Source organism: Lasioglossum baleicum, chromosome 3, assembly GCF_051020765.1.
Source record: "Lasioglossum baleicum chromosome 3, iyLasBale1, whole genome shotgun sequence".
NCBI classification, from domain to species: Eukaryota; Metazoa; Arthropoda; class Insecta; order Hymenoptera; family Halictidae; genus Lasioglossum; species Lasioglossum baleicum.
Window position 1 is genome coordinate 17428478 of NC_134931.1, and position 11744 is coordinate 17440221.

At 38.2% G+C, this 11744-nt stretch overlaps 2 protein-coding genes across 14 annotated transcripts; one reads left to right on the top strand and one right to left on the bottom strand.

Annotated features, from left to right (window-relative positions):
• Window positions 1-126: 126 nt before the first annotated feature.
• Ova (ovaries absent) lies at window positions 127-4953 on the bottom strand. 8 transcript variants are annotated; one of them, XM_076420784.1, is made up of 9 exons: window positions 3684-4952; window positions 3121-3221; window positions 2547-2839; window positions 2294-2434; window positions 1869-2066; window positions 1596-1784; window positions 1027-1531; window positions 644-915; window positions 319-530 (listed from the first exon to the last, which is right to left on the bottom strand). In XM_076420784.1, the coding sequence occupies exons 3-9, from the start codon at window positions 2748-2750 to the stop codon at window positions 462-464; spliced, it is 1578 nt and encodes a 525-aa protein (XP_076276899.1). In that variant the 5' UTR covers window positions 2751-2839; window positions 3121-3221; window positions 3684-4952; the 3' UTR covers window positions 319-461. The 8 variants fall into 8 exon arrangements, with proteins under 8 accessions (XP_076276895.1, XP_076276892.1, XP_076276898.1 ...); XM_076420780.1 differs by having other exon boundaries at window positions 127-915; window positions 2547-2834; window positions 3684-4953; XM_076420777.1 differs by having other exon boundaries at window positions 127-915; window positions 3684-4953.
• Window positions 4954-5135: 182 nt separating this feature from the next.
• Window positions 5136-11454, top strand: LOC143207372 (histone lysine demethylase PHF8). 6 transcript variants are annotated; one of them, XM_076420765.1, is made up of 13 exons: window positions 5136-5351; window positions 5733-5818; window positions 5897-6175; window positions 6241-6382; window positions 6469-6918; window positions 6997-7198; window positions 7275-8032; window positions 8377-8427; window positions 8607-8803; window positions 8914-9116; window positions 9372-9419; window positions 9802-9985; window positions 10064-11454. In XM_076420765.1, exons 1-13 carry the CDS (start codon window positions 5254-5256, stop codon window positions 10141-10143), a joined length of 2778 nt encoding a protein of 925 aa, XP_076276880.1. In that variant the 5' UTR covers window positions 5136-5253; the 3' UTR covers window positions 10144-11454. The 6 variants fall into 6 exon arrangements, with proteins under 6 accessions (XP_076276880.1, XP_076276881.1, XP_076276878.1 ...); XM_076420766.1 differs by having other exon boundaries at window positions 8616-8803; window positions 10064-11452; XM_076420763.1 differs by having other exon boundaries at window positions 7275-8044; window positions 10064-11450.
• The last annotated feature ends 290 nt before the right edge of the window (window positions 11455-11744 follow it).

Genomic DNA, 11744 nt, shown 5'->3' on the forward strand with positions numbered 1-11744 from the left:
TTAGACACATACTAACTGGGAATACCGAAAATTTTTATTGATTTCGCGTGTTACAAACGTTAGTAAGGGTTCTCATCTTATGAAACTTTACAATGCACTGCAAATGATAAAGGTTGCGTGTATTACATTATTATTAAATGTTTTATTACCGTGTAAAATAGAAACAATAAATATTGTAACAAATGTAAATCCGCGTACAGTGAATAATTGGAGTACCAGAGCTTTAAAGAAACTATGGCGCCGGTCTAAGTATTGGAGAAATGTTCGTACGCGTACTCAACATTGTACTAAGATATTTACTTGTACAAGTCTCGTTACCATCGTTTAAAATGTTACCATTCGGCCATCCGCTGATCTGATCTGTCGAACGAGTGGGCAAATAAAACTTAGCCGATGATAGGTTTTGTAACAATGATTTTGTCACATCATCATCGGTGATGAACTTCAACGGGTTCCTATTTTCATCTGAGAGCGCAGACGTAATTGAATTTTCTTCGTCGTCCGATGAACAAAGGTCGATCACTGTAATCCTGTTCGGTGTATTTGTGCAGAAAGTTGTTTCTTTTATTGGTTGGTCAATGGTTAGTTTGTTTTCGCCACAGCAGTCTGTGACTCTGGAAAGAGATAAATTTCCTACACTTGCCTCGCTACTAAGGGCCACATCATAGTCTTTCTCCATTGAATTCAAATCGATTTCGTCACTTGGTGCTTTACGTTTGGAGGATACGCTCGGCAAAATGTTTTCTACCGTTTCCGTCGTCGATTCTAAATCGTCGATCGACAATTTTCTTTCAACAGATTTATTTTTCAATGGATTTTGATTGAATTCACTTATTTGTTCTTGTGTCAGCTGTGTCAGAAGAACATATACAGGACGACAAGCAAGGTATAACAATTGCGAATGTATACTTAACACTAAAAGAAAGAAACAACCTTTGTAATAGTGCTACCAGATTCCAAGTTCTTGACTCATATGTTTCGGCAACGTTATCATATAAAGAAAACGTTTAATGGTTGAGTACTCACTTGGCTTTCTCTTAACAGTATTTACAAATTGATATTGGTGCACGTAGTCGTCTACAACTTTTTCTTTGTTCGGTTTATACGTTACAATCCATCTGTCGTTATCGAACTCCGCCTCTAACCATTTCGGTCTACACGAACTGTTCAAAACAGGAGCAACAAGGTGTCTCTCTATCCTTTCCAACCTTTCTTGCTGGGTATCTTCGGTCATAGCTTTCGACTTCTTTGCTAATAGCATTCCAGCAGGAGACGAAAAGGGAATACTCGAGCACCTTGCAAAGTTAATAGAACCACGAACACGACGGGAGCTTCGTTCAGCGATATTATTATTCTTGGACGCTCCTTCGTGAACTTCGGCCGTTGTGGCATTCGCTGTCGGTGAACGTAACCGGAAATACTCCAAAAATTGATCTTGTTTTAACTCCGGTTTTGTGATCAACACATCTGGCGTAGTCGATCGCGAATTATTTCCGGTTTGTTCCTGTTCGCAACACATACGCTCGTGTTCCTATAAAATATTCGAATATAGTATCCAGTGTTATTTAGCTTATCTCATGGAATCTATTTAATACCTTCATCTTTTCGAGGCCTATAAACTCGGCATCACAATTGTCGCACAAATAAATGTCTTCTGCTGGTGGCTCAACCATTAAAATGGAATGCTGTTGTTGTTGCAGCTTTAATTTATTAGAATTGCAACTAGCAACACCGTTGCTCGAAAGTAACTTTTTTCGTGGACTCTCGTGTCTCTTGTCATAGTTCTATGAACAAAAAAAAAATGTATTTTCAGATTTACAATGAAACTACAATCAAATCAAATGGCAACTCTTTTTATATCTGCTGACCATGTTCTCATTACGAAATGTGACTAATAATTTTCCAGTACTTTTGTGATAAAGACTCGTAGTGGAGTCCCAATTGTTAACATACTCTAAGTCTTCGTGTGGATACCGAGCGAGATATGAACAAAAACGCAATAAATATTCGCTCCTGTGGTATGTATAACATCTGAACACCAATTTCTTCAAATTAGCCATCCAGTTCTGAAATGGAGTAAACATTTATTAATCGATTAGATTATTATCAGTAGACTGCGGGTCTTTATGCAAAATAAAAATTGTCTGTATCGATTGCAAGAAATAGAAACTAAATTGAATGTTATTTCTTTTACTACAATTTTGTATTTCATCTACTCAATTTTGCTATAAATGCATAAAGGTCCACAGTCTAATTATCAGTATATCGTTCGTTTACAAGAACATGAACTTACTTCATTGATTCTCTTAGGTCTCGTTAAAGGATTTGCAAATTTCACTTCTTTCGGCCACCATCGTGGTTCAGTGATCTCATCTGTAGTGTCGTGTCCCAACGAACACTGAACCATGAATGTTACAAAACGCTCCAACTGTGTCTGAAATTCGACATGTTTATTACATCTAATTTTCTTGCACAGCCAACAGAGATCAGCTGATATACAAGTGTTTCTGAAATATACGAAACATCATAGAAAATCTTATCCATACTAATGTAATTTTTTCCAGCGAAGTTGGATGTCCGTTAGCAAACAATAATGGAAGATTCGATACTACGGATCCTTCTTCGAACACGTTATTCTCTTTCATCTCCATGGTGTCTGTAGTGGTCATCATGGTCTGACTGGCGTGAAGTAGCGGTTTCTTAGGTAAGCCTACCGCGTACTCCTGTTCTTCCAATGTTAAGAATCTCATATTTTCAAGGCAATCCGCATAATTTGCAACTATTTCGAATTTAGGATACACGATACTTTGCAGTATTCGTTGCTTATTCCGTTTCTATTCTGTATGAAAAAATTCTTATAAAATACACAGAGATAAATCACAAAACTTGAGAATAAAAAGATTTTTTATTCGAGTTCAAGAAACATTACAGAATTGAGTGAAATGAAATAATGTTAGCAATTTAAAAAAAAAAGTGAGTAGGGGAATGCGAAAAAACCGTTATGTAAATTAACCGATCGTTTGTATTCTAAAGTAACGGTAGACTCTTTTAAAATCGACGTGAAAAAAAATGGCAAATACATGAATTTTCGGAGGACGCTTATTCGCGAGTATCGTATACCTTGTTCGATAGCTTTTGAAACGGTCGAACGACCTCTTTCACTCTCTATTTTCAGACGCTTCACTTGCTTGGAGTCCTCTTCCCTCCGATTTATATAAAATCTAATGTATAACATAGTTACTATGGCAGACAATTCATTGAAATTCTATAATACAGCGGTATTTACAACAGAGTGGTAACTCTGTATTTCTTTCGTAATGCTTGTGAAACGAAAAGGGTTGTAACTCGTAACGGATAGAGAAATTTGTACGTGCAGTGGTACGTGATTCTTTTCTAAATAAAAGTCAATTCACTAGGCGCAGGCGAATACGTTGCGAATGGTGAAAGTCAGAAAATCACAATCGAAACTCTGGTCTAACGTATCGTCGAATCGTAAATTCAAAATAGCAAAAAACACGCGAAATATAACACGAACGTATGTATGTGTACATGCACTGACAGTTCCCTCCTTGAACAAAAGGTCTAGCAATGATCAAGCACGGTTATATTCCAAGATGGCGGCGCGAATCGGTTTGACTCCCGCTCGCTTTCGATCGTTCGCAGGCCACTATACTACACTATACCTTGGACGCAGCAACATCTTCCCTCGTAATTTCCAGTTACCTGCTACAATTTTCCATCTGCTCCTCTAGCGTACACATTGACGATTTCACGCGTAACATGTTTACTGGCCCGTTAAAAAAACCACTTTGCACAAAGATCAAAAGGTTTCAAAGTAGTAGAATTTCCCCGTTATTTGACTGTTCTTCTTTACCAGCTCCGGCCAATTCTGAGTACTCGCCGTTGCGCATGCGCACTACTTGCGGTAAACCATTTTCTTGTGTATATCAACACTTTTAAACTGTATCGAGAACGTTATCGAGCGATCCAGCGAAATTGAAATAAAAATATACGACAATTCTCACTATCTCGTAGCCAACAAAATTTAAATATGATAATTAAGTAACATTTCACATGCAAACATTAAACTTGCGTCGTAGTGTAATACTCGATTTTCACTCGCACAATGTTTATAAATAAATCTTTTATATTTATATGATTCACAACAATATGATAAAAACAACTCCTATACATACGCGTTGCTATACACGCGTTCCTTGCTTTTCCCGCCAATAAAAAATCCTTCCCTTTCCCGCCAATAAAAAATTCTTCCCTTTCCCGCCAATAAAAAATTCTTCCCTTTCCCGCCAATTTTCTTTTTCTTTTTTTGTTCAATCTGGTGTTCGGTATTTATCGTTGCTATGTAGTCTATGAATACATATATATTAGAGGAGTCTAATAACAAAGTGAAAATATCAAAGAAATTCTTTATCAATCGGTGATCAAAATCATCGCGGGACGGTCAGAATACCTTTCCACCCCTCTTGTACTTATTTTGAGAGCCACTTGTGAAAATCGATACTTCTGCCTGCTTCTTCGTATATTGTATAGTCACAGACTAGAGTGGCTGTGGTATAGTCAATGACAGGTTTTATCGGCGGTTAACGATAAATTAAGTTTCCATTGTTGCCTTCGCGGCGTTGTCATCGTTCAAGCTTCAAGGCTTAGACTATATAAACTTATAGACGCGGCACAGATAATTTTCCCTTTCTACTTATTACAATGAAGTATGGAGTAATAATCGTGTGTATTATGTGTTAACTATTTTAGGAAGCGATATTTGATTCTGAAGATTAACAACTTCCGCGTATTGTGCAGGTTACAGAATGTTTTTTACAAAAAAATCGATCACATTTACAACACGGTCTGCCGTGTCAGCCATTTTAAAAATATCTTGTGACGTCACACATATTTTCACCAATTTTCACTCATCTTTTCTTCACTGGATTGATGGATTCTCGGCTTTCTTATTATACCTATACCGGATCTATAAGAATATATGGTCAGAGAGGATATCCTCTCTGATATGATCTAACAATAAGCTTCAAGGCGTGTTTACACCGGGCGAATTCTCCGTGGCGCGGCCGCCGGCGCGGCGGGGCGGAAAACGATGGAAACGTGCCTTATAAGGGAATCTGAAAGGCGGACGTTGGGGAGTGATTCTTCAGCGACGCATCGCGGCTACTATAGTTACCATCCAATGTTAACGACACGGAGTCACCGTATTGTATTCAACGTTAATAACCACGAAAAATGGAGTTACCAGTCACGTATTGTTTGTGTGGACGTTCTTATGATTCCGAACAATTTATGATACAATGTGACGTCTGTAAAGAGTGGTATCACGGGGGGTAAGAATTTTGAAATTCACCGATGGAACATGATGCTTCTGAACGCTATGCTTGAATTATATCTCGCCAAATGGTATACAAACATTCTCCTGTGCTCGCTTTTTACAAGGAATTTTCCAACTGTTCGATCACGTCCGTGCTGACAGCTCTCCGTATTTCGTTGTTTATAAACAATAATTAGAGCATAGCGTGCGCAAGGGTCAGAATGTTTTGTTGTTACTAACATAACCTATTCTCGAACGATGCTATACTTACGTTTCGTGACAACTGTTTAAATGTAATTCGTGACAATACTGTTTAATTGTATACAAACACCGTATACGTTTACACAGATCTCTACGCAACAATGCGTGTTAACCTGTTTACTATGTTTTCTGTTAGGTGTGTATCTGTAAAAGAGTATATGACCATAGACCTCGACAAGTATCACTGTTCGCGTTGCGAAGCCATGTGCGGACCCTCTCTCAGTGTGTATCTTGAAAATTACAGATAAAATAATACACACCACACAATTGTAACGATTCTGATTGACTATTACATTCCAGTGAAAGTAAAGTTGAACTGGCACAGACACGATTACTCTGAGACAGATGCGGACAATAAACCAGTTCAAACTGGAACACCAGTATTTATAAGAGAACTAAAGTCCAGACACTTTCCGAAAGCAGATGATATTGTTAAACACGTGAGGGGTCAACAATTAACGCTTCAATATTTACAGACCAATGGATTCGAGAATGCTATTATAATTGATGGAAAGGATGGATTGGATATGGTTGTACCCCCTCCAAACTTTAGTGTTTACGATGTGGAAAGTTACATAGGTACTTATCGATCGGTGTTTCTCGTACAAAGAAGCTGCAGGGAATAAACGTGTTCTTTGATACAGGTGGTGACCGAGAGATGGATGTGATCGACGTCACAAGACAAAGCAACATAAGAATGAAATTAAGAGACTTTGTCGAGTATTACAATTCCCCTTGCAGGACAAGGGTGCTTAATGTGATTAGTCTTGAATTTACAAACACTGGGTATATCGATATTCATTGCCTTGCCACATGTTGGCTTTAAATGTTTCTAGGAAATACATGTATATATTGATAAATAAACGTTGCAGTCTTTCACCAATGGTCGAAGCACCATACATCGCGCGTAAACTCGACTGGGTCAATTCTGTTTGGCCGCGCGATTGGTCCGAGGATAGTGACATAAAACGTCCTGAAGTACAAAAATATTGCCTAATGGGGGTCAAAGACAGTTTCACAGATTTCCATGTTGATTTCGGCGGCACGTCCGTGTGGTACCACGTGCTACGCGGTGAGAAGGTGTTTTACCTGATTAGGCCGACTCCCGCGAACTTACAATTGTATCAGCACTGGATGTGCAGCTCGACCCAGAGCGAGACATTTTTCGGAGACCAAGCGGACGCGTGTTACAGATGCGTTTTGAAACAGGGCCAGACTATGATGATTCCGACTGGATGGATACATGCTGTTCTAACTCCGGTCGATTCGTTGGTTTTCGGCGGAAATTTTGTACATAGTCTCAACATTCCGATGCAGATACAGTGAGTAACTATATCATCGCCGGATACTCTTTCGCTTACGTTTCGTATCGCTACTATAATCTGTCGAACGCTTCACAGAATATACGAGCTAGAGAGGAAAATGAAAACTCCTGCGAAATTTCAATATCCAGGTTTCGAGACGATCAATTGGTTCGCAGCGAAGAAATTGTTAAAGGAATTGAAAGAATTAAACAACGAGGGAAAGAAGTGCCCGCCGTATCTTTTGCAGGGTGTTAAAGCGTTGCTTAGCATTCTTAAACAATGGAACACGGATAAAGACGTAAGCGCGTCTTTGCCATGATTGGAGAGGTTCTTACGTTGTTCGCTCCGTAGATCATAGTTCGTCTCTGTTTCAGTACAATATGATTAGCAGGGGACAGATACCGGAGACTATAAACAGTCAGAAGTTACTGAAAGATTTCAGCAAGGAGATTCGTCATGCGGAACGGTATTTGATATCCTTGAATCCTCCGAAACCGGAGCGGGAGAGTAAACGAAAAAAGAAGAAACCGTTGAACAAAGATTTCGTCGATTACGACGTAGCCGATAGAATGGTTGATAACCCGTTTAAAACGACTCTGAAAGAAACGAACAAAGTTGAGACCACGATTGTTGAATCACTGCCGTCCGGTCGACCGCCATTAAAGTTGACCTTACCCAAACCGATCATGTACCCGTACATGAAGACACAGGGTCAATCGTTGGAAGAGAAGCCTAGTGGACCTCCGAACAGTAAACGATCATCGAAGCCGGGAAAACAAAGCCCGACCGTAATTAGATTCAAACTGGGGAACAACGAGGTCGTTCGAAGTACTCACGACACAATCAAAGTATATAATAATTTACCTTCGGGCCATCCGCTCGAATCCACGAAAGATCTGACATGGAAGCAGACCTCTATATACGATTTCCACGACGGTAGCAACGAGAGCGATTACGGTCGGTTAACGGTGGACGAATCTCCGAAACGAAAAAGAACGCCGAAAACCAACGCACAGAAACGGGTGAAACGTGATTACGACGGCGACGTAGATATCTTGAACGATGTTCCAAAAAATGGTATTGAAGAACTGTTGAAAGCCTCGGCGTACACCTTAGGGAACGGTGCTCAAAGGTTGGACGTAACGTATGTGTATTCGTCGTTGGTCAAATTAACGTGTTTACTACCGCGTAACTGATACATAGACTGCGGATCTTTATGCAATTATAGCTTTTGCAAATTTTCAATTATGTAAAATATGACAGAATTTAGTACGATTTTAATTTATTTCAGACCTAAAAAGGTAACTACTATGGAAAATAAGATTCTATTTTATTCTACTTAAAACTCGTCTACAAAAATTGAAAATTGCATAAATAACCGCAGTCTACTGATATATCTACTCGTACGTCGGGCATTCCGGTAGTTAACGCGTTAAATTTATCGAATCGTACACTCATAGAACCAACTGGTTTCAGATCTACTGTGATTCCACAGTACAGTCAAGCCATGCCACCACCTCCTACAGGGTAAGATTAGATTACAAAACTCTATACGAATGTACATCGATAAAGAATACATTTCGAAGCATGCTCGTAAAGCGTAGTTTAACATCGTAATAAAAAGACAGCGTTCGTTTTGGTTAGCGTAGTGCCCTTGCTCTTTACGTTTTTTGGTGTCTTAGTATTTATAAATTGAAAACGACCAGTTCTGGCAGGGCATCACCATCGACGCGGGAGGCAATCGCTGGGATGCTGTCGTTCAGCGAGCAATGCTACTCTACCACGTCCGACAGCACGTCCAAATCCTCAAAAACCGCTAAAACGAAGCCACAAGACGACGACGATGATGACGACGATCAGTCGATAGAAAATATCGATAAGGTTCATCAAGATGACGACTTCAGTACGTATATGTGGAGATAGCGAGATTGTTCCTTCCTTTAGTAAGAATGTCATTGTTGAAGAGATAACACTGTCCAACAAATTTTATTTCATCTTTTTTTGTTGGAATAGTTTATCCAGCTCTAGACGCTTCGGACGACGAGGATTATATCTTCAAATCGAAATCTAAGAGTCAAATAGACGAAGCGTGGAACCCAAAAGCAAGGGTAGGTCCTTTGTTGCCGAAAACGAATCGTCCAGCTCGGGAGGGAGTTAAAAAAACGTCTGTCGAGAAAGGTTTGGAGGCGGCCGCGGCGAAACGAGCCAAACAGTCGGTACGTAAGCCGTACTTCGGTTCCGTTCTTAATCATTTTTTTTTTTTAATATTATTTATCATAACGTGAATAATTCAGCCATTGTCATTTATGAGAATACAAGCGTTCTCAGAATCGCACGCATATAAATTTGTGTTCGTATTACGTGTGAATAACTAGTAAGTTGTCTGTCCAAGAGCACAGCTCAATTCATTTATGTTCAACTTCATCCTAATTTCCATGATTCTTTCATACTTGCATACACGTGTTGCGTAGGATGATTATCTGGATAACAACATGGAGAAGGGCTCCAAGAAAAAATTGGTAGGCATATTATACGATACGGCTTTACGCTTCACTTCGTTCCACATATATCGCTTTCTCTTTCGTTTTCTCAGCGCGTTCTCATCGGACGTCTATTGTCATTCTCTCCATTCCCGCGTTGTCTGCCATCGGTGGAACAAATATAGCGACTTTTGTAGCGACAGGATTCTGATCATCATAATTTAGGAGCAACCAACCTCTAATTCTTTTTCTACAGACAAGATCGTCGCTACATTTGTTCCATCAAAAGTGTTGTACAGTTGATGATACTCTCTTTGATGTTGTTTGTACACTCTATTTGTTGCAACTTTCATAATCTTCTCTCGCATAGTATGACAACAGACCCGAAATTAACTCGTTGCTCTTTTCTATGACGGAACAGAGCACAGCTAAGAGAACGTACAATAAAAAGAAACCGAAGTCTCTGCCCGTAAGTACAGCGAGTGGAACGTCGACTTCTTCTTCGGAAGATTCCATGAAAACTGCTACAGGGTTCGGCTCGATATTAACAAGCCCTAACAGGCTAAAGGATGTTAAAGCGAAATTGGCTGCCCCAGTTCCAGTCGGTAACGTATCTTTCGTATTTTATCGTATTACATTCTATATGGATACTTGTTTAAATAACGTTGTTGTGGAATTTCTAGAACGAAAACCAAAAAAAGGGATGAAAACAGCGAAACAACGGTTGGGAAAGATTTTAAAGCTTCACAAAATGATGCACTAGGAAGCAAACGGGGTTTGTCTCGAGAACGAATTAAACATCACATCATTTTCTTCATTTGTGTATAAAAGTCATCTAATAGGTGTACATTGCTATGTAAATATACCTTATTCGTTAAGGTAGCATCCTTACCGTAAGATTCTAGTTTTAAAGAACAAGATCGCTTTCTTTTTTTAAACGATATATTTATATTTATTATATCTAATTATTTAATTTTAAGAGGGTATTTAGTGCATTTTGATACTGACCACTTCGGCAAGGCCCTATTCGCGAGCGGACCAGTGGTTTGCCGAAGTTTTTTCCTAAAGACACGATTTGATTTTAACGATTCAGATAGAGACAACTCGGCGGAAGAACAAATTTATTGATTTGTGTATGTATAGAGGCTGTAGCTTACTAATATTTTTGTTTAATTATATATTTAATAATTATATAAAATTAATTCCACACGTCACAATGATTGTATGACAATTGACGAACCGTTGGAGCCGGTTGTTCGGGTTCTGAAACTTTGCTAACAAATTTTTTACCTAATTGTACATTCTAGCGATTTCGGTGATTCGTACTTACGCGCATGATGAGATTATAAGAAATTATCATATCATCTCGATTCATGATAATATTTATTAATTTATCTTTTAAAATATAAGTTCCATCCATTTAAACGTAAGCGAGACTATAATCCATTTTACGATAATGATTTCATTTATTTTTATTTCGACGAACAATGTATATAACATTCTTTTATATTCATCTATAGCGTTGTAAACGATCATGCAAATGCAAAAGAAACAATGCAAGAATTGCACTTACGCGTTGACTTTGTTACTTCGATTTTACGTCGCAACATGCACCGAACTCACCTTTCTTTTTATTGTGTAAGGATTCGTCATTTAGACTCTGCAAACGAGAATTACCGTGGGACTGGTATAGTATTAATAACCGTTAGTTTTTATATACTTACTCACAACAATAACTGATTGTTAGACAATTTTTGGACATTATTGTGAAATAAGTATTTTTCTTGCAAATAAAGACTTTAAGTATCGATATAACGTTCCCATTCAAAAATATCATTCGTACATTTGTTCGCATACTTTTTAAATAAAGATCAATTGTGTGAAAATTACACGATCCTTACTTATCTATGTTGTTATTATTATTTCATTTCTTCCGACCTAGAGTAATTCCATTCTATATGCTTTTTTTTCATTTTGTTTCATTATATGAAATTTTGATGCAATACCTTGTACGAATTAGTAGACTATGGATTTCATGCATTTATGGAAAAAATAGGTAAGCAAAATTTAAAGCAGTGGACATATTAAAAAGATTAAAGCTTAATCAGATAATTAAAAGAAGAAACAAATTTTTATTTCGCTTCTGTATCTTGCAATTAATCTAGACATTTTTTATTTTGCATAAAGATCTGCAGTCTATTGATTAGGTCCACCAACATATTTAATCATGTAAACCAGCGGTTTTCAACTTTTATGCGACACCCGAAAAAAAATTTTTCCGCGCCTCTCCTTCCCCTTCCGATTTTTTTAAATGAATATAATAATATGGTGACTCTGAGAGGCGCCACTAAAAATTACTGTACC

Bases quoted from the DNA above. Each gene is read 5' to 3' on its own strand.
- Ova (XM_076420783.1), bottom strand. From the start codon at position 2,750: ATGAGATTCTTAACATTGGAAGAACAGGAGTACGCGGTAGGCTTACCT. The intron at 2,435-2,546 runs GTATGGATAAGA...GTCGAATTTCAG, and splicing joins CGCTGGAAAAAATTACATTA to ACACAGTTGGAGCGTTTTGT. The intron at 916-1,026 runs GTGAGTACTCAA...TCTTTCTTTTAG, and splicing joins TACTGTTAAGAGAAAGCCAA to TGTTAAGTATACATTCGCAA.
- LOC143207372 (XM_076420763.1), top strand. From the start codon at position 5,254: ATGGAGTTACCAGTCACGTATTGTTTGTGTGGACGTTCTTATGATTCC. The intron at 6,919-6,996 runs GTGAGTAACTAT...AACGCTTCACAG, and splicing joins AACATTCCGATGCAGATACA to AATATACGAGCTAGAGAGGA. The intron at 8,804-8,913 runs GTACGTATATGT...TTGTTGGAATAG, and splicing joins TCATCAAGATGACGACTTCA to TTTATCCAGCTCTAGACGCT.